The sequence below is a fragment of the Alligator mississippiensis genome, chromosome 10 (genome assembly GCF_030867095.1).
Source record: "Alligator mississippiensis isolate rAllMis1 chromosome 10, rAllMis1, whole genome shotgun sequence".
NCBI classification, from domain to species: domain Eukaryota; kingdom Metazoa; phylum Chordata; order Crocodylia; family Alligatoridae; genus Alligator; species Alligator mississippiensis.
The window spans coordinates 76,471,277-76,488,669 of NC_081833.1; the positions used below are offsets into that span (position 1 = coordinate 76,471,277).

Genomic DNA, 17,393 nt, shown 5'->3' on the forward strand with positions numbered 1-17,393 from the left:
ATTCACTGTCCAGCAGAGCCCAGAATCCCCCCTCCCCCCCATCCACCTGGGCTGGCATGCAGACGTGTTTTCTTGAGACCCAAGTAAGCGGAGCTAGAGCACGTGTGCGTGTGGGCCGAGAGCTGGGAGGTGGCCATGCTGGAAGGCGGTGGGGCAGGGACTCCGTCTCGACATGCGGGTTCCCAGTCAGCTGATAGGGGCAGGGAAGGCAGCCGAAGTCACTGGCTTCTGCATCTGGTTCCTATCAGTGATGATCCCGCGCTGGGGACAGAGCACTCATTAACGCGGTGTGTGTACACGGCTCTGTCTCGCGCACACAAAGAGGCGCATTATGCTGTCTGGCAGGAGGCGTGGGGCTGTGGTTTCTTACATAAGGCAGGGCGTTTTGTTTGGACGTCAGGGTTACCTCTGTGCTGCCGTTTCACACCGGCCAGTGCTCCCTGCAGCCGCGGCCGCCTGCAACCGTTTCCTGCTGCCAGAGCAGGGCTAGAGCTGGGGGCAGGCCTGGCACACCCCTCAGCCTCCTAGTGCTGAAGGGACCAGGAACAACCGCTGCTGCGACCGGCTGCTGCAGCCCAGGTGCACAGCGGAGCGCTGCCCGGTGCATGGGGTGTCCACATCCCTCGTGGGATGTGACTGAAGGCTGCACCCCCGGGCCTGAGCAGAACCCAGACGCTAGGCTCTTTGCAGCCGGGCTGTGACGCTGCGGCACAGCGCTTTGTTAGCTCCTCTTTCCCCTTTGCCACGTTATTAACAGCTCGTGCCAGAGCGGGGTGAAGCCAGTCACATCCCCACTTCCCCGGTGCTGAGGTGGAGAAATAGCTGCATCCTGTGGGACAAGGAGCCTTCAGTTGGCCAAAGCCCAGCCTAGAAGTCGGTGTTGAGAGATGAATGGGGCCTAGCTGCTTGGAGCAGGCAGATCTCAGGCTGAACCCAGGCTTGCCTTGGGCCATGCTCTGTTGAGGCCCTGGCATCTTGTGGCTTCCTGGCATCCTTTGCTTGCCGACCTGGGCACAAGGAGCACTCGTCTAGGAGATGCACTGAATCGCGTCAGGCTCCAGGGAGGGCGTCCCTTGCTGAGCCCGGCCTGGGGGGCCTCGGGGACCAGCCCTGGAGGCTGAAGCTCTGGAGTGCCTGATGAGGTGACCTAGGCAGGGACGCGTGTGACCCAAGGGCATGGCCTCTAGGACTCTCTCCTTGGCCCTGCAGCGGATCGGACGGGACACGGGGAACGGTTGCTAGTGGTTCCAGCCCAGCTGCTGCGATTTGTGACTCATGACGGCAAGCCAAGGAGCTGATTGCGGGTGGAGCAGCACGCCGCTTCTCAGCTTACCACGGCGCTGCCCAGCTGCACAGCACGTGTCTGGGATGGGAGGCCCCGAACCCGTCTCTAGCACAAGCATCTGAGTGGAGGGAAGACCCTTTCTGCGGGGGAAATCCACCTTCACTCATCGCCGGGGGCTGTGCTGTCGAGAGGACGTGTCTGGGTCGGCCAGGCCTCGTGCCAGGGGTCCCAATACCCAGAGCTTGCTTGGCTCTGGTCCCCGGGTCCCCCTGGAATTAAGACCAGCCTGGGGGCTCCAGCTCGGGTGCCTTTCCCAGGGGCAGTGTCTGAGCACCTCTGGTGCGAGGCATTCGGCGTTTCCGGAGCAGGAGGCTGGTCGGTGTCGTTGGTGCGTTCCCTGTGGGGCTGAGCCCTTCTGTGCTCCCGGAGGTGCTGGCGAGGACCCACCGCTGCCCACGCATCCCACGGCATGGGCATGCCTGCCAGCCCCGACCCGGCCCACAGGCAGCGACCTTTGCCGGCCGGGCCTGTGGGGCTCTCCCCTCACCTACCGCAAGCCTGGCCAGATCCTGAGAGGCTTCACCAAGGCGTTGCGTGGCACTGAGCATGACCTGGCCAGCTGGGCATGAAGCTTTCCTGTTCCCATCGGATCCTTTCAGGTCTCGGTTGCCAAGGAGAGGCCAAGAGCAGAAAACAAACTCGGCAGCCTTGCTGCTCATCCAGGATCTCCGTGCCGCAGGTGCAGTCAGTCCAGCTGGGCCCCTCTCCACCAAAGAGAATGGCTGATGTCTCCTGTCCCGCTCCAGGGAGGAGCCAGGCCCAGCACTCGCCACGATCCTTCTTCCTGGACCAGGGTCAGGAGCTTCCGTTTGCTTCTCTCCCCATGCGCTGAGGTGGCAGGTCTCCGAAGCCGGCTCTGTGATCCCAGTCCTGCTCCTCTTCGCAAGGGCTGCTCCCAAGTGAGCAGAGGTCCTGTCTCAGGGATGAGGCATCTCCGCACTGCTCCCAAGTTTCTGGGGCTGCCAGCTTGGCTTCCGCTTGGTCGGGATATCGGAGGAAGGGCGTTCTTTTGGGGTTCAAAAGATCCTAGTGGGATCCTGTTGAGAAACTGTGGCCAGACAGACCTGCAGGTCAGAAGGGAGTAGCTGTGAGGGCTGTTAATGGGGGGTGGTCTGTCACATTTGAGGTGGTTACAATGGCCCCCGTGTCGTCTGGGGCCTCTGGCTGCTGTCGCAGCTTTCTGCCCCGCAGCCGGACAGCAGCCCCCTTTGCTCTGCGGTGTTGAACTCCAAGTGCTGTTGATGCTGAGTGGGGCTGGGGGCTGCCTTGCAGTGCCTGGGCTGGGCTGGGCTGTGCTGTGGGTGCATGTGTGCCCTCCCCAACTGTTGCCTTGGGTGTGTTGTTTTCAGCTCTCCTCAGCCGCATGCCTGGGACCTCTGCTTAGCCTGGTCCCTGCTCTGTATCCTGGGACGATGCCATTTGGGGCCGTACTTTTGGTGCTGCTCCACTCATGTGAGCAGTGGGGCCTTGGAGGGAAACCCCAGATCCCCCGAGACCTTCGATGGGCAGGGGCAGGCTGTGCTGCTGCCGTGGGAGCTGGGAAGCTGCTCTTTCACCTCTGACTGCTGCACAGCTTCCAGTCCTCTGGGCTCAGGGCCCGCAGGGGAGAAGCCGGCTCTAGACCGCAGAGACCGGAGCTCATCTTCCTTTCTGCTGCATTGATCAAGCTGGTGGCTGACTTGCTACACGGCACGGTGCTGTTTCTGGTCCCACACCCCTTCTCGGCACTGGGATCAAGGACAGTGGTTGGGATGAGCGGGTAGCTCAGCGATGGGATGTGTGCAGCAGGACACCGAATGGGGGGCAGTGGCCAGGCCGTGGTGCCTAGCTGGTGTTGCTGCATGCAGCTGCAGCGGTGGCCACGTGTGCTTGGGGCTCTGGGAGCAGAGGGCCTGGACCACTGGGGCTCTTAACTCTTCATCCCTTGCTGCTAAGTCCTGGCAGCAAGAAGGCCCGTGCACGCTGCCTTGACGGGCCGGGTAACGTAATACCTCCTTTGCAAGGCACTGCTGGCTTCTCCCTCTGAATCAGCTTTCTGTGTGCTGGGGCTTGTGCCAGCCCTGCTGTCTGCGCAGCCACCCTGGGCATCACAACAGCGCTCTTGTGTACTCCTTTCCCGGGGCATTTTTGGTGATGAATGGGGAGGGGGAGATGGGCCTGAAGTGCTGCAGGAGAACGCTTTATCCATCAGCATCTGCACCGGCGTCCTCCTCGGGGGTGGGATGGAGGCTGGCGGACGGGCCCGTAGCGGCTTTCTGTGCACCAGCATTTGTGAATGAGTGACAGCAAAGAGCGCTCCTCGGTGCGACGTTGGAGTCTGCTCTCTGCACACAGTCTCCCCAAGGTCTCCTCCAGACACAGGGTTGGAAGAGTTGTCAGTGATGGGCTGGGGAACGAGGGAAAGTTTCTGCTGCGGCCCAGACACCGAGGCTTTTCCCTTAGGTTCGTGGAGAGAAACTGAGCAGAAACATCAAGAACCCTTTGGGCACAAAGCTGGCATGGTGTGAAATCCCACCCGGCCTGGCTTTCTACTGTGGGAGGAAAGGGGGGATCTGTGCTCTGTCCTGCACCCAGGCCAGAACACAGCCCTGCTCGCGGTGCTGACACCAGGTCCTCCATCGGACCATGCCTCCAGCAGCCCCTGCCCTACCCTCTGCCATTGCCCGGCTGTTGGCACATAGTTTCCTCATTGCACTTCAACCTCAGCTCCCTTTATCCCTGGAAAGACTGGTCCAGGGGCTGAGAGCAGGCCGGGAGCCAGGGGGTCCTGGGGTCTGGTCCCCATTGGCTCCTCTGGGTCAGTCGTAAGTGGAACGAGGAGTGCAGCTGCCTCCCCAGAGCACTGCAGGGGCTGGTCAGGGTTCGCGCCGTGCCCATGGGAGCTAAACACCGAGGAATTGCCCTGCTCTGGGTCCCGCTGAATGGACCGCAAGGGGCCAGCCGCCGGTCATCCTCCGCTGTTGGAAGCCACTCAGCTGCAAAGATGGAGGCCACGCCAGCCTTTGGAGGTTGCTGGATCCATGTCTCCTGCCTCCCAGCTGCGTCGGTCAAAAGCTGCTGGCTGCACCGTCCTGCCTGCGTTCGGCTTCAGTCAAACGGAGGCATTCTCTTCCCCGAGTGGGGTTGGAGCCAGCTGTGCTGCCAACCTCCCAGCGGACAGTGGATAAATGCCCTGGGGGATCCTCCTATGGAAGGGCCCTTCTGCCCGCAGCGGGCTGCAGAGCACAACGTGGGGCTTGGGTTTGGCCTTTGTCAGAATTGCATATTCAAGGGGCCAACGGGCTGCCAGCAGCCCCGAAAGCTGGTGCAGGTCAGGAGTCATCGCAGCTGGTGACTGGGTTGGTGTAGACTCGTGCTTCCTGCCCTGTGGAGGCTGCCTCCTCTGAGAGAGTCACCAGAGCCCTCGTGAAGCCCGGCTCTGTCCGTGCATCTCCAGGAGGGCCGTCTCTGATGCCAGGCTCATGTCCTCGCCCTGGGAGCCGGTCAGGAGCACGTGCTGCCAGACAGCGTGGGAGGCAGGTGTCTGGCTGCTGTGGGCTGTGGCAGGGAGGCAGGGGCTGTTTCTTCCTGCCTGTCGTGGGTTCAAATCCAGTCACCCAAACCTGGGCTGCCCGGTGTCCGTGACATCAGTGTGGGCAGGGCAGGAGGGTCTCCCTCCGGTTCCCCTGACTCACATAGCTGCGTCCCATTGGCAGCAAGCGGTGGGATGCAGCAGCCTCCCATGGAGGGCCTGGGTGTCGTGGGAGGGAGGGCTACAGGGCTCCCAGCTGTGCTTGCTCCGAGCCCTGTCTGTGCCGAATTTAACAGGTCCGATTCCCTCTCCTGCCTGCCTGGGAGGCAGACTCGATGGGTCGCATCCTTTTCGCTCTTCCGATAGCACTGCGGCTGCCTCTTGGCCTCCTCCATCCACCCACCTCTGCCTTTCTCTTTCAGGTGGGAGCAGCGAGAGCTGCCTAATGGCCGGGTCTATTATGTGGACCATAACACCAAGACGACCACCTGGGAGAGACCTCTTCCCCCAGGGTAAGGTGCTGGGCCTCCTGGGCCCCCAGACTGGAGCTGCCAGTGGGAGGAGAGGGCGGAGGCATGTCTCCCTGCCTAGACAGGGTGCGGGACCCACCTGCATCCCCGTCCAGGCTTGGCTCTCCTGGCCCATTCCTGCCTGGTGGACATTGGCTTCTCCTGCTTTGTTTTCCCCTGGGAGGAGAGCCCTTCCCATCTCCGCAGCCACGGAGAGCAAAGGCAGCTTAGCCAGAGCACAGTCACTTCTGGGCAGAACAAAGAGGCTTTCAAGAAATGAGGTGAAAATCCTGCACAGGATCCCCTGTTCTGCTGCTGCAGCTGCAGGGCTGTGAGCTGGCCTGGTGCCATCTGTGGCCTGGGCTTTGAGTGGTACGGAGATTGCGAGCTCCTGCGGGTCAGGAGCAGGCCCTGCTCGTCGGGGCCTGTATGGTCCCTGCAGCCTCGCGGGGATGCGAGGGGAACTGTGCCTGACTGCGGCTGGGGCTGCTGGCTCTGCAGTGACCAGTGCCCTGCTCCATGCCGCAGGCTCGGCTGCAGAAGAGCAGACCTGCCAATAAGGGGTCACGTTTTTGGCTGAAGAAGGAAGTTCCCTTAGGCCATACCCGTATCCCTCCAAGCCCTCTTGCTCCTTCCTTGATCACGGGAATGGGGCTCTGGGCCGGCTCTCCTGCCCCCTGCTTGGTCTCTGACCTCTGTCCTTCGCACCTTGGCCCGACAGCTGAGGGAACCTGCCACTTTCACCCTCGGCACCATCCAAGATGCTGCAGGGACCCCTTGCTGAGCACCTGGATGTGCTCTGTCTTTCCCTGCCCGGGCTCTGCTGCCAGCTCGGGAGCAGACCAGCCCCGAGGTGATTCCCTGGCAAGTCATCGTGCTCTGCTTCTCAGCCTCCTCGCTGCTGCGCAGGCCCAGCCTGGCTCCAGCCTCTTGCCATGCAGGGGTAGAGCTGATCCAGATGGACATTCTGGGCACGTGGTGCATGCCAGGCTCCTCCAGTGGCCTTGGGAAGGCTGCGCCCCAGCCCTGATGCCTTGGGCCAGCCACAGCAGATGACTCCAGGGCCTCTGCCGGGAGGGGTCTCACAAGCCCTGTCCTCGCTGGGCGGTGGCCCATCCAGCCAGTGACAGGGCGACCAGCAGAGCGGAAAAACCTCCTTGGGGCCAGAACACCCAAGGCCCTGTCGGTGCCCTCTGCCTTGTCCTGGTGCCTCAGGCCGAGCCCCCTCCTGTCCTACAGGTGACAGAGAAGCTTCAGAGGAAGCCGGCGCGGCCGTGACCCATCAGAGCCTTTTTCTAGCCCCTCAACTGTCCCAAAGCAGGAAGCAGGGAGACCCCCGGTGTAAGGCTCACACCTACCCACTCAGCACAGAGGTGCTGCTGCAGCCCCCCCCAAGCTGGCTGCAGTGCCTCTTGGATTCATCCTGCCCCTCTGCCCGGTGCTGTGAACTCGCAGAAGGGCCTGGGTGGGTGGGGGGCACACTCCTGAGCTCCCTGGGCAACGGGTTGGTCCAGGCTGAGTCCTGGTGTCTGGAGTCTCCAGGCCAGCCCGTGCACGTGTGTGGCTGGAGCCATCACCCAAGGCACCGGAGGTGGTGCAGACGGGCTTGCGGGGGCGCTGGGGAGGGGGCCCGTCCACCTGCCCGGGCGCAGCTGCTGACACGGGCCCCTCTGCGGTGTTGCAGGTGGGAGAAGCGGGTGGACCCCCGCGGCAGGTACTACTACGTGGACCACAACACCCGCACCACCACCTGGCAGCGCCCCACGGCCGAGTACGTGCGCAACTACGAGCAGTGGCAGTCGCAGCGGAGCCAGCTCCAGGGCGCCATGCAGCAGTTCAGCCAGCGGTTCCTCTACCAGGTGAGGGCGACCGACTTCTGCCCCGACCCAGGGAATCGGGCTCCCACCCCGCCACCAGGCTAGTCTGGCATAGCACCGTGCCTGCTCCATTGGCTGTAACGAGCCGGGCTTCCCATTCCTCCTGTACCTGGCCTGCTGCATGTTTGAGGGGGTGGGGGCCAGATCCCTGCCATGTGCCCCACAGAGCCCATGTGCCCAGCCTGCCTGGGCTTTGTGATGAGCCCGTGGGCTTGTGGCTGGGCTCAGGGCACTGCCTGGTGTAGCTTGGCCCCCAGCGACAACCCAAGGGGCTGTGTAGGAGAGGGCTCCCCCACCCCGAGGCCTGGGCCAGGGGCTGGTGCCTCCAGGGCCAAAGAGCACCGGCAAGTTCAGGGGTGGGGGAGCACGACTCAGCTCCCCCTGCCCCCTCCTTTTCCTGTGCCCTCGCTGCACTGCTCGGTGGGGTCGCTGAACGCTCACCCTCTGGGGCGGTGGCGTCTCTGGCCAGGGCCCTGCAGAGAGGGTGACCGAGGAAGGGTGCGGGCCTTCTCCCATTCCTGGTCCCGAGCCCCGAGACATGGAGGTGCCTGCCCACAGCTGGCAGCAGCTCCTCTGCCGCTCCTGCTTGGCACTCGAGTGAGGAGGAGGGCTGGCCCCTGGACCCAGAGGTTCTGGGATGCCCGTGGGAGAAGGGGAGCCTGGAGCCAAGCCCTCCCGCCCCAGGGGATCCCTTGCTAGGGCAGAGCAGGAGCTGTCACAGCCGCAGGAACAAGCACCGTCTGTCCCCGCCTGCGCGCAGCATCTCTGCTGCAGCATGTGCCCGGCGCGCCTCCAGCCCCTTGGCCCCTCTTGCGCTCTCCCTCCCCTGCTCAGCCCGGTCCGTGGGGGTTCACGGGCTCTGCCACTCTTGAGCTGGGCTGCCGCAGGCTTTGCTTCCTCCCACGTGCCTGCCCCCTCCCGCCCAGCCGGGAACAGGATCTGGGAGGGAAGCGCCGGCCCCAAGTGATTTATAGGCAGGGGAATCCTCCAGCGCTGAGCTGGGTTATGAGCTTGTCACTCCCTGCGATGGCTCCTGAAGTGCTCGCCCGGCCGCTCCCGTGGCTCCTAGTGGCGCTCCCGGCGGACACTGCACAGCATGGAGCAGGGGACTCTCGTTCCAAGCTGAGCCCAGTGAAACCCCGCGCTACCTGCCGTCCCGCAGAGGTCTTGGCCCTCTGCTCCCAGCCCCAGGCTCTGGGTCACAGGGGCGGAGGGGGCAGGAGAGGCAGCCCAGCCGTGCCGGCTTCCACAACATGGGGTTTCTCCAGCTGCCGTTCTGGGGCCAGGGGGGCAGGGCCCTACCCCGGAGGCAGTCCCCTTGTGTCTGCCACCCAGCCCCGACCAGGGGATTTCTCCAAGTCTCCTGCCCCTTGGCCGCTCTGAGTGTGGGCTGTGCACTGTTTTCCCATGGGGGCGGGGGAGCTAGGCAAGTTCCCCAGGCCTGAAGGGGGTGGGATACCTGGGATTGGGAGCCCAAAGCTTAGTCACTCCTGCACCCAGGGGACCTGCTGCGGGGAGTCGGGTCCTGCCACTGTCAGCAGCATCACGGCTGGCTGGTCTCACCATTGCTCTGCCCGCTACGGCCAGCCTGGGCCCCTTCCATCCTGCCATCCCCGCTCCCCTATCCTGCCAGGGCGCTGGCCAGCCTGTCTGGCACCCCAGCTCCCGTGGTCACGCATGAGGAAGTGCCACCCATGGGCTTTGGGCAGCCCCATGGCGCACCTGGCAGCTCTAGAGCCTGCTTCCCGGTCCCCGTGCAGCACTGCTGCCACTTCGCCACCCCGCAGAGGTCGGGACCGGGCTCCCGCTCGCGAGGCAGGCTGGTGCCTTCCCTGGCTCAGGTGGGCCGGGGCCGGCTGCGGACCACGGCCCCCAGCTCCAGCCGCGCGGCTCTCGGAGGCGCAATGAAAAGGCCTTTCTCGGTAACAATGCATTTCTTATGCGGCTGTGGAAACGTCCGCGGGCCCCCCGCTCCCTGAATCCCCGACTGTTCCGTCTGGCCGCCCATCCCCAGGAGACCTCCCAGCAGTGCCGGGAGGGGGGCTAATCTAAACAGGCCCCCCGCCCGGGAGCCGCTCTCCCTCCCCCGGCCCAGGCCGGGCCGGGCGCAGGCCGCCGTGCCGCTCTCCCCAAGTGAGAATAAAGGTGCTTTGTGCAGCGCGGTCCAACCTGGCGGGGCGGGGGAGGCCCGGGGGGCCGGGGGAGACGCCTGTCTGCGCAGGCATGAATGTTCCCTCAGTCCCCGCGCCTCGCACACTGCCGCTCGCTTTCACGGCCGGCCGAGGAAGGGGGAGGGGGCCGCCGGGCGAGCCAGGAAGCGCTGGGCGTGGACAGGGCTTGTGGGAATGATTTCATTGGAAAGGCCTGCGATATTTTTTCCCCTCTTGTGTGTGGTTCTTGGAGAAAGTTGGAGGTGTAACCGTGGTGGCAATCTCAGTCGCGCCGGCCGGCGGGAGCTGAGCAGCTGCACACGCCCAGACCTCTCCTACCGACCCCTGCCTACCGCTGCCGCGGCGTAGCCTGTGCGTGGGGCTTGGGTTGGCCTTTTCCCCCGCCCTGCGCGTGCAGGGGTTTTGGTTGGTTTTATTTTTAGTGCCTCGGGAGCAGGGTCCCGGTCCCTGCCCTGGCAGCAGGGCTGGGGGAGGCGAGTGGAGAGCGGAGGGCAGGGAGCCCCCCGTGTGCCCCTGCTCTCCGTAACCGCCTGCACCTCGTTTTTCACTCTGTGCTTCTGCCCTCTCTGTTGTCTCTAGTCGTCCAGCGCCGCATCCGACAATGACCCTCTCGGCTCCCTTCCTCCCGGCTGGGGTAAGTACGAGGCCGCCTCGCCTGCGCTCGCACCTTGCTGCTCACCTGGCAGCCCCCGCCCCCCCATCTCATCTCTGGGACTGGGGCACTGCTGCCTCCAGCTGCTGTCCATGGGGAAGGGGCTGCACTGTACACCACTGTGCATGCTGGGAAGGGGATGCCCCCCACATCCACGCTGCCCGGGGCACTGGCTCGGCTACGCCCAGCACACGCTCTGATCTCCCACCCTGCCCGTGTGCCCAGAGGCTCCCAGTGCCATGCACTCGCTCCTAGGGCTGCAGGAAGGGGCAGAGGTCCCAGCTTCTCCCGCTCCTGCCTGGGGCCGGGGCTGGGGTGGCATGGGGAGGGGCAGGAGTGCTCACGAGGGGGCCCAGCGGGATCGGGGTGCCCTGGGCCCCACCATGCATCCCGCTTCCCATGTCGTGTCTCAGACGAGTGGTGCTGGACCAGAGCGGGTGGCGGGCTCTGGCGGGGGGGGGCAGGGAACAGCTGTGTATGAACAGGCAGGTCTGGAGAGCCTTGGGGGGGCTGTGGGAGCAATGGGTGCCAGGACATGCCCCAAGGGCCATTGCACTGGGTTGTGGGGCCGGGAGCATCCCACGCGTGCTGGGAAGCATCCTGTCAGCGCTGCAGGAGGAGCTGCCTGGTATCGGGGGTGTTACACCCGGTATTGGGGCAGCCTTCAGCCTCGCTTTCCCTGCGGAAAGGGCTCTCCAGCCCTGAGCAGGGCAGGGGGCAGAGAGCCGGGGGCTGCGGGCTTGCTGGTAGCTGCAAGCAGGGTAATGGCACGCGGCTATAGCTGAGGGAGCTGCTCCCCCGGCGAGGAGAGAGGATTTGGGGGTGCAGGGATGCAGGCCAAGCTGAGGGGCTGGCGGGGTCGAGGTCAGTGGTTGCTGTGAGCGCCTGGCCAGGGGTGAGCTTGGAGCGCGCGAGTCCCGTGTTGACCCCAGGGACAGCAAGACGGGCTCGGCATGGCGGCCCCCCTCCCCCGTGTCCAGGATTCCTCTTGGCCAGCTCACGTCGCTGCTGAGATGGGGTGTCCCGCGGGCCGTGTCCGTCGTGCAGGCAGGCAGGGCAGGGCGCTGGCTCCGGGGCCGTGTGCCAAGCAACACAGGGCCTGGGCGCTGGCTCCAGAGTGCCCGCCAGCGCAGGCAGCACGTCACAGATGCAGGGGGAGAGCTGCCCGAGCAGCTATCCGCTGCCGTCCGATGGGCCCACGTGGCCAGCCGTGCATGCTGGGCTCCAGGTACGCACAGGCCTCGTGTGGGCAAGGCCGCAGGCTGGGTCCCAAGGAGCGGGCACTAGCTGGCATCCCTCAAGGGGCTTCAGTGACTCGCGGCTTCCCGCTTTCCTCCTCGGAGCAGCTGCAGACGCCGGGCCAGGGCAGGGCAGGGCAAGGGGTGGGTACCAGCGCCAGGTGCTCCAAGCCCCCACGCAGCCAGCTGTCCAGCCCCGGCTCATTTCTAGTGACCTCGGGGTCTCAGAACAGAGAGCCTGGCATGTCCTGCGACGGAGCACGGCCTGGCCAGCACCGTGGCGGGACATGGCAGAGGTGCTGTCGGGAGCTGCCTTCGCTTGCCCGCCAGAGGGGGAAGGGAGGGCTGCTTCCAATTAGCGCAGCAGGCTGCGCGGCCCTCCCGAGCCGGGACAGCCGCCCCCGAGCTTCCACCCTGCGGCTTCTGCCGCAGCAGAGCAACACCAGGGAGGGCGGGAGCTTTGCAGGCTGAGAAGGAGGGAGAAGGGGGGCAGGGGCCATAAACCTGCCGGCCATGCTGGAGTGCCGGGAGCTGGGCCTCTCCAGGAGGCAGGAGGGCAGCCGCTGCCTTGCTGGGCTCTTTCCTCAGAGCTGAGGAAACCCGGCTCCTTTCCGCAGCCTGGGCCCGTGCAGGGCCTCCAGGGCAAGGATGCGCAAACGATGGGTACAGTCAGGGTGCATGGGGGTGTGCCTGGGGCCCGGTGTGCGAGCAGGGGTGGAGGATGCATTGCACAGGGAGGGCCAGGCATGCCCACAGGGAGCTGGCAAGTACGGGTGCGTGTGCCACAGGGGCTTGGTCTGAACCGAGCGTACTGGGCATGAGGAGCAGCGGTGCATTGGGAGGGCAGAGGGGTTGCGAGAGGAGGGGTCGTGTGTATCTGAGGAGAGGCGGTTGCCTAGGGTAGGCGAGTGTGTGTACTGGGTGGTTTGCGTACAGGCGTAGGTGGGCAGTGCGGGCACAGAGGTCTGCACTGGTTGTGCACACGTAGCTCTTCACTGGGAACGTGGGGTTTGCGAATGGCAGTGGAGTGCGCATGGTAGGTGGTGCGTGTACCATGTGTCTAGCTGCACAGTGGGTGTGTCAGGGAAGCGTGTGCATAGAGCAGGCGTCTGTGCATGGTGCGCTCACTGGGCATTCGTGGGTGTGAGATGTGTACGGGTATGCGTACAGATAATGGGCGTAGGAGGGGCACAAGTGTCTGTGTGTCTAATGTACCTGGTGCTCATTGGAAAGAGACGCATCTGCCTGGGTGGTACACTGAGTGTACAAGGGATGTCTGTTGTGTGCAGGAGAGGCTTGGGAAAGATTCATGTGGTTGTATATGGGCACGATGTGTGTTGTGCGTTCAGCAGGAGTGCCTGGGAGAGGCATGGGCACACGCACTGCATGTTTACAGGGGTGTTTGGCAGAGCTGTGTGTGTGCTGGACATACAGCTCGTGTGTACAGGAGAGCTGTGCGGGTGTGTGCACATAGTGGATGTGTATAGGAGAGGTGTGTGCACTGTACAGACACGGTGTGTGCAGGCGGCTCTGTGTGCCACAGACAGTGTATGTGTAGGGGGTGGCTGTATGTGTGCTGTACAGACAGTGGGTGTGTATGGGAAAGGTGTGTGTGTGTGCTGCACATACAGTTTGTTGTATGCAGGTGAGCTGCGCATGTGCTGCACAGACGGGGTGTGCAGGGGAGCTGTGTGTATGTTGTGCAGGCAAAGACGCGCTGTGTGTGCAGTGAGCCTGTCCAGGATGTCACGCCTCTGGGCAGCAGTGCGGGGGGGCTGCGCTGCCATGCGTGGGGTCAATGCCCGTCCCAGACGCTGCCCATCCAGCTCCCTGTGCCGTCGCGTGCCCGGAGCCAGGGCTGCACGTGGAGCGCAGTGGGGGATGGCCACACTTCCGTCCTAGGCTTGAGCCACTGAGGCTGGGGGCAAGGGGAGTGCAAAGAGCCTGAGTCCCTGGATCAGCTCCATGGGAGCTGGGATGGAGGGGGCCTCCTGTGGAAGTGTCTGGGGCAGGCTAACATGCTGTCCTCTTCTTCCTCCTCCAGAAAAGAGACAGGACAATGGGCGAATGTATTACGTGAACCACAACACGCGGACCACGCAGTGGGAAGACCCTCGCACACAGGGGTAGGGCTCTAGGGCGCTGCCGTCTGCCCCATGTGGCTGCTTCTGTGTCATTGGCTCCAAATGTGACAGCAGCTTTGGGCTCGTAGCTCCCAGCCCAACCATAAATCAAGCTACCCCAGGCCTGGCACGTCGTGCTCCCAGCGTACGTGCACCTCAGGACAGGGGATGCAGGAAGGAAGGAGCCCGCAAAGGTCCAGATGCAGCAGCCTTCCCCCTTCGGGGACACAGCCGTCTTGTCTGAGACCTGGGGGTGGAGTACTGTTGTGCAGGCCGTGGTGCTAGGGTCAGCTGTCACACGTGTCCCCATGCGTGGGCCCCAGGGCGAGGGACAGCCATCACACATCTCCCTGTGCATAGGCCTCGGGCTCAGGACAGCTATCACACATGTCCCCCTGCACAGGCTCCAGTGCTAGGGACAGCTGTCACCCATGTCCACAGATCCTGGAGCTAGGGACAGCCATCACGTGTCCGCACGTGAGGGGTGGTTGCTGTGTAGCCCTGCTTGTGCTGGGGCGACTCTGTGCCAGTGCAGGACTCAGAAAGGGGCGCTCCTCTGGTCCCACTTGAGGGGGATCCCACCTCACCCCCATGCAGCCCTGTGGAGCTCAGGACTGGGGAGCTCCCTGCCAGTGCAGCGCCACGCCATGGGCCACGCAGAGCTCTTGTCCCAGGGCTCAGCCAGGTGTCCTGGCGTCTTGGCTTCCTGTGAGCCAGTCCAGAGCTACAGGGCAAGGAAATACCTGCGCGTTAAGAAGGCTGCAGGAACAGCGAGGGGCTGGGGGCTTTGGGCAGGCCTGGGCCCCAGCCCCAGCTGAGTGGGTGGGAGAGCCGGCCACGCAGGCGAGACGGGTCCCTCTCCCTGGGCACGGCCCGTGCGCACTAACCTCTCCCCGGTGCGGGCAGGATGATGATGCAGGAGCTGGCCCTGCCCCTGGGCTGGGAGATGAAGTACACCAGCGAAGGCGTGCGCTACTTTGTGGATCACAACACCCGCACCACCACGTTCAAGGACCCGCGCCCCGGGTTCGAGTCCGGGTGAGTTCCTCCCTCCTGGCTGGGGCGCCGGGTCTCCCCCCCCAGCCCTGGCTGGCAGGCAGGCCGGGCCCAGGCAGGGCTGGGAGCAAGGCCACGGGTGGGCTGGGGCGTGTGCTGGTGGGGCGGCACCTGAGTGAAGGCCCCTGCGCTCGCCATTGCAGGAGCAAGCAGGGGGGCTCGCCGGGGGCTTACGACCGCAGCTTTCGCTGGAAGTACCACCAGTTCCGCTTCCTGTGTCACGTGAGTGCGGGCAACGGGGTGGGTCTGCGGTGGCCATGCACAGCGCTGGGCCAGGGGCCGGGATGTCCCCAGGGTGGGAATTGGCATGGCCACCCGCCAGCGTGAGCCAGCACTGCTGGTGACCCGGGGGAGCAGCCCTGCTGGCCCTGGCTGAGCCCGCTCCCGCGTTTTCCTCCAGTCGAACGCGCTGCCCAGCCATGTGAAGATCAGCGTTTCCCGGCAGACGCTCTTTGAGGACTCCTTCCAGCAGGTGGGAACCTCCATGCCCTCCCCCTCACACCCTCGTCCGGGGAGACCTGCGGGAGCGGCCCCTGCGCGGGCACTCCTGTGGGTGACGACTTGCTTCCCTCGTGCCCCAGATCATGAACATGAAGGCCTACGACCTGCGGCGCCGGCTGTACATCATCATGCGCGGTGAGGAGGGGCTGGACTACGGCGGCATCGCCCGGTGAGTCCCGGGGGCCTCTGGCTCCCTCCGCGGGGCCCGGGGGGTGCTGGCGGGGCTGGGCTCAGGCTTGGACCCCTGTTCCTGCCCTCTGGGATAGAGGAGGCTTAAGACGTGCCCTGCCACGGCAGAGCGGGAGCTGGCCTGAATCCTGGGTGCGCCCCAGCAGCTGAGTCAATCTGGAGGCCCCAGGCCGGGCTCTGCCTCCTCCTGGGAGCCCCTGCTCTCCTGGGGTCCTGCCATCTCAGGGAGCCCAGCTGTGGCTGCCACCCACCACCCAGAAACTGGGGAGACCTGTGTGGATGTTCCCACTGGCCCGGGGTCCTTGGAAAGGCTCTGGGGCCCAGACTGGCTGCGACCGAGGGAAGGACCAGGCCGGGTGGAGGGGCTGTGCCGTCGCTGAGGAAAGGCTTGCTGAAGCAGCGCTGGGGGCTGGGTCTCTGCTGGGCAGGGGAGGGTCCCTGGTCCCCGACAGCTGCAGCTTGGCCATGCCTGGGTGTTCAGCTTGGTGCTGGGTAACTCTTCTTCCTGCCTCCCCCCTCCCGCGCCTGCCATGCCCTGGACCGCTCCTCCGTGGTGACCCTGCTCCCAGCCCCTGGTGCGTGGGCTTCTGCTCTCTCTCTGTGTCCTGCCAGTGGTTTTACCCTATGGTAGGTTACGTCATGCTGTTCTACCACAGGGTAGAACCACGGACGGGATACCGGGGCGCGCGCTGCGTCGGAGGACTCCTCGTCTCCCCGAGCCGCCAGGGAGGAGCCACGCCAGGACCGGGCGCCTCTCCCGGGCTGGGAAGGGGCAGCGTTCCCTGCAGAGGGGGAGGGGGCCGCATGCAAAGAGGCTCATGGAGCGCGTGTGCGGGGGTAGGGGACAGCGAGGTGCCTGTCAGGAAGGGCGCGTGTGCTTGGGCCAGCTGCAGAGGTCTCTGAGCAAACGCGAGGGCACGCAGGTGCCCAGCAGGGGTGCACTTGCCCACGTCCTGGCAGGGGTGTGTGTGCAAGTGAACACGGGCATTTCTGGGGTCCCTGGCGCTCCCCAGGTCAGGCCCTGCTCTCTCGCTGGCCTCTGGGAGCCCAGTGGGCAGAAGGGGCGTGGGGCAGGCTCTGCCTGGCGCCGGGTGGGCAGCTGGCCTGCAGTCCCTTCACCGTTCCCTGTCCTCCTGTCTCCCCCAGGGAGTGGTTCTTCCTCCTGTCCCACGAGGTGCTCAACCCCATGTACTGCCTCTTCGAGTACGCTGGGAAGAACAACTACTGCCTGCAGATCAACCCTGCCTCCTCCATCAACCCCGACCACCTCACCTACTTCCGCTTCATCGGCCGCTTCATCGCCATGGTACGAGCGCAGGCCCGGCCTGGCTTGCCTATGGATGGGGCAGCAGTGCAGGGACGGCCCCGGGCAGCTGGCACCTGCCTTGTGTGCAGGGGGAAGATGGTGGAAGAGCCCTGGAGGGGAGGCAGCCCTGGCCCTGGAGGAGCCTGGGTATCCGGCCAGCATCCAGGACACAGGGCCGTGGGCTGGGGAACAGGGCCTTTGCCTCCATGAGTTGTGCTCAGGGACTGAGGTGGGATGGACTCCCTGCTCCTGCCAGGGCCAGGCCCCCTCGGTTGTCCTGGAGGAGGCAGAGGGGGAGTGGGAGCCCTGGGTCTGCACCGTTGGGCCAGGCGCTCAACCTGGGCCATGGCCGTATCCCACCACGGCAGCATCCTCCCACATCCTCCGCCTCGGGGACCGCTTCTCAGGGCTTGCTGCAGCTGTCGGGCCTCGCGTGGCCGGGTCTGCGGGCAGGGAGCGGGCTGTATGTCTGGAGGGGCAGGGAGGGGGTTTCTGCAGGGCCAGAGGTGCGCGGGGGCCCATTTCCAGGCCTGGCTCCCTGGCTGCTGCCTCATTGTCCTGTGAGACAGGCAGCTCCGGGAGCTATTTTTAGCCAGCCTGTGTGGCTGTTTCCAGCTGCCCACACCTTGGTCACCCCTGCTGCCCGGCTCCGCTGCTCGCGGAGCACCCCAGGGCCCCGGGGCCCAGCCAGGAGTCCCCGTGCATGGGAGGGGGCTGCTCCCAGGGCTCCGGACCCTGCCCCTTGGTGCCAAGTGCAGGAGGCTGCAGCGCTGTCCTGGCCTGCCCAGGCCGCCCGAGCAACGCAGGAGCCCAATAAAACCCCAGACTATTACTCACTGCTGGGCCGTTCCAGACAAGCGTCTGCATTATTCTTGGCTGCCTCTGCCTCGGGGCTCCTGGAAGCCAGGGACTCAG

General features: G+C 65.0%; 1 protein-coding gene across 5 annotated transcripts in view; it reads left to right on the top strand.

The window, feature by feature from the left end:
- WWP2 (WW domain containing E3 ubiquitin protein ligase 2) overlaps positions 1-17,393 on the top strand; it is a 42,459-nt gene that overhangs the window by 19,097 nt on the left and 5,969 nt on the right. For 2 of the 5 annotated variants that reach the window (XM_019487738.2, XM_059714007.1), the window contains exons 9-17: positions 5,279-5,368; positions 7,050-7,224; positions 9,993-10,047; positions 13,348-13,429; positions 14,333-14,464; positions 14,626-14,704; positions 14,883-14,954; positions 15,064-15,152; positions 16,319-16,478. In XM_019487738.2, the coding sequence (XP_019343283.1) occupies positions 5,279-5,368; positions 7,050-7,224; positions 9,993-10,047; positions 13,348-13,429; positions 14,333-14,464; positions 14,626-14,704; positions 14,883-14,954; positions 15,064-15,152; positions 16,319-16,478 (934 nt within the window). Of the gene's footprint in view, positions 1-5,278; positions 5,369-7,049; positions 7,225-9,644; positions 9,819-9,992; positions 10,048-11,841; positions 11,967-13,347; positions 13,430-14,332; positions 14,465-14,625; positions 14,705-14,882; positions 14,955-15,063; positions 15,153-16,318; positions 16,479-17,393 lie in introns of those variants that run through there. The other 3 variants (XM_019487740.2, XM_019487741.2, XM_019487739.2) reach the window with 3 other exon arrangements.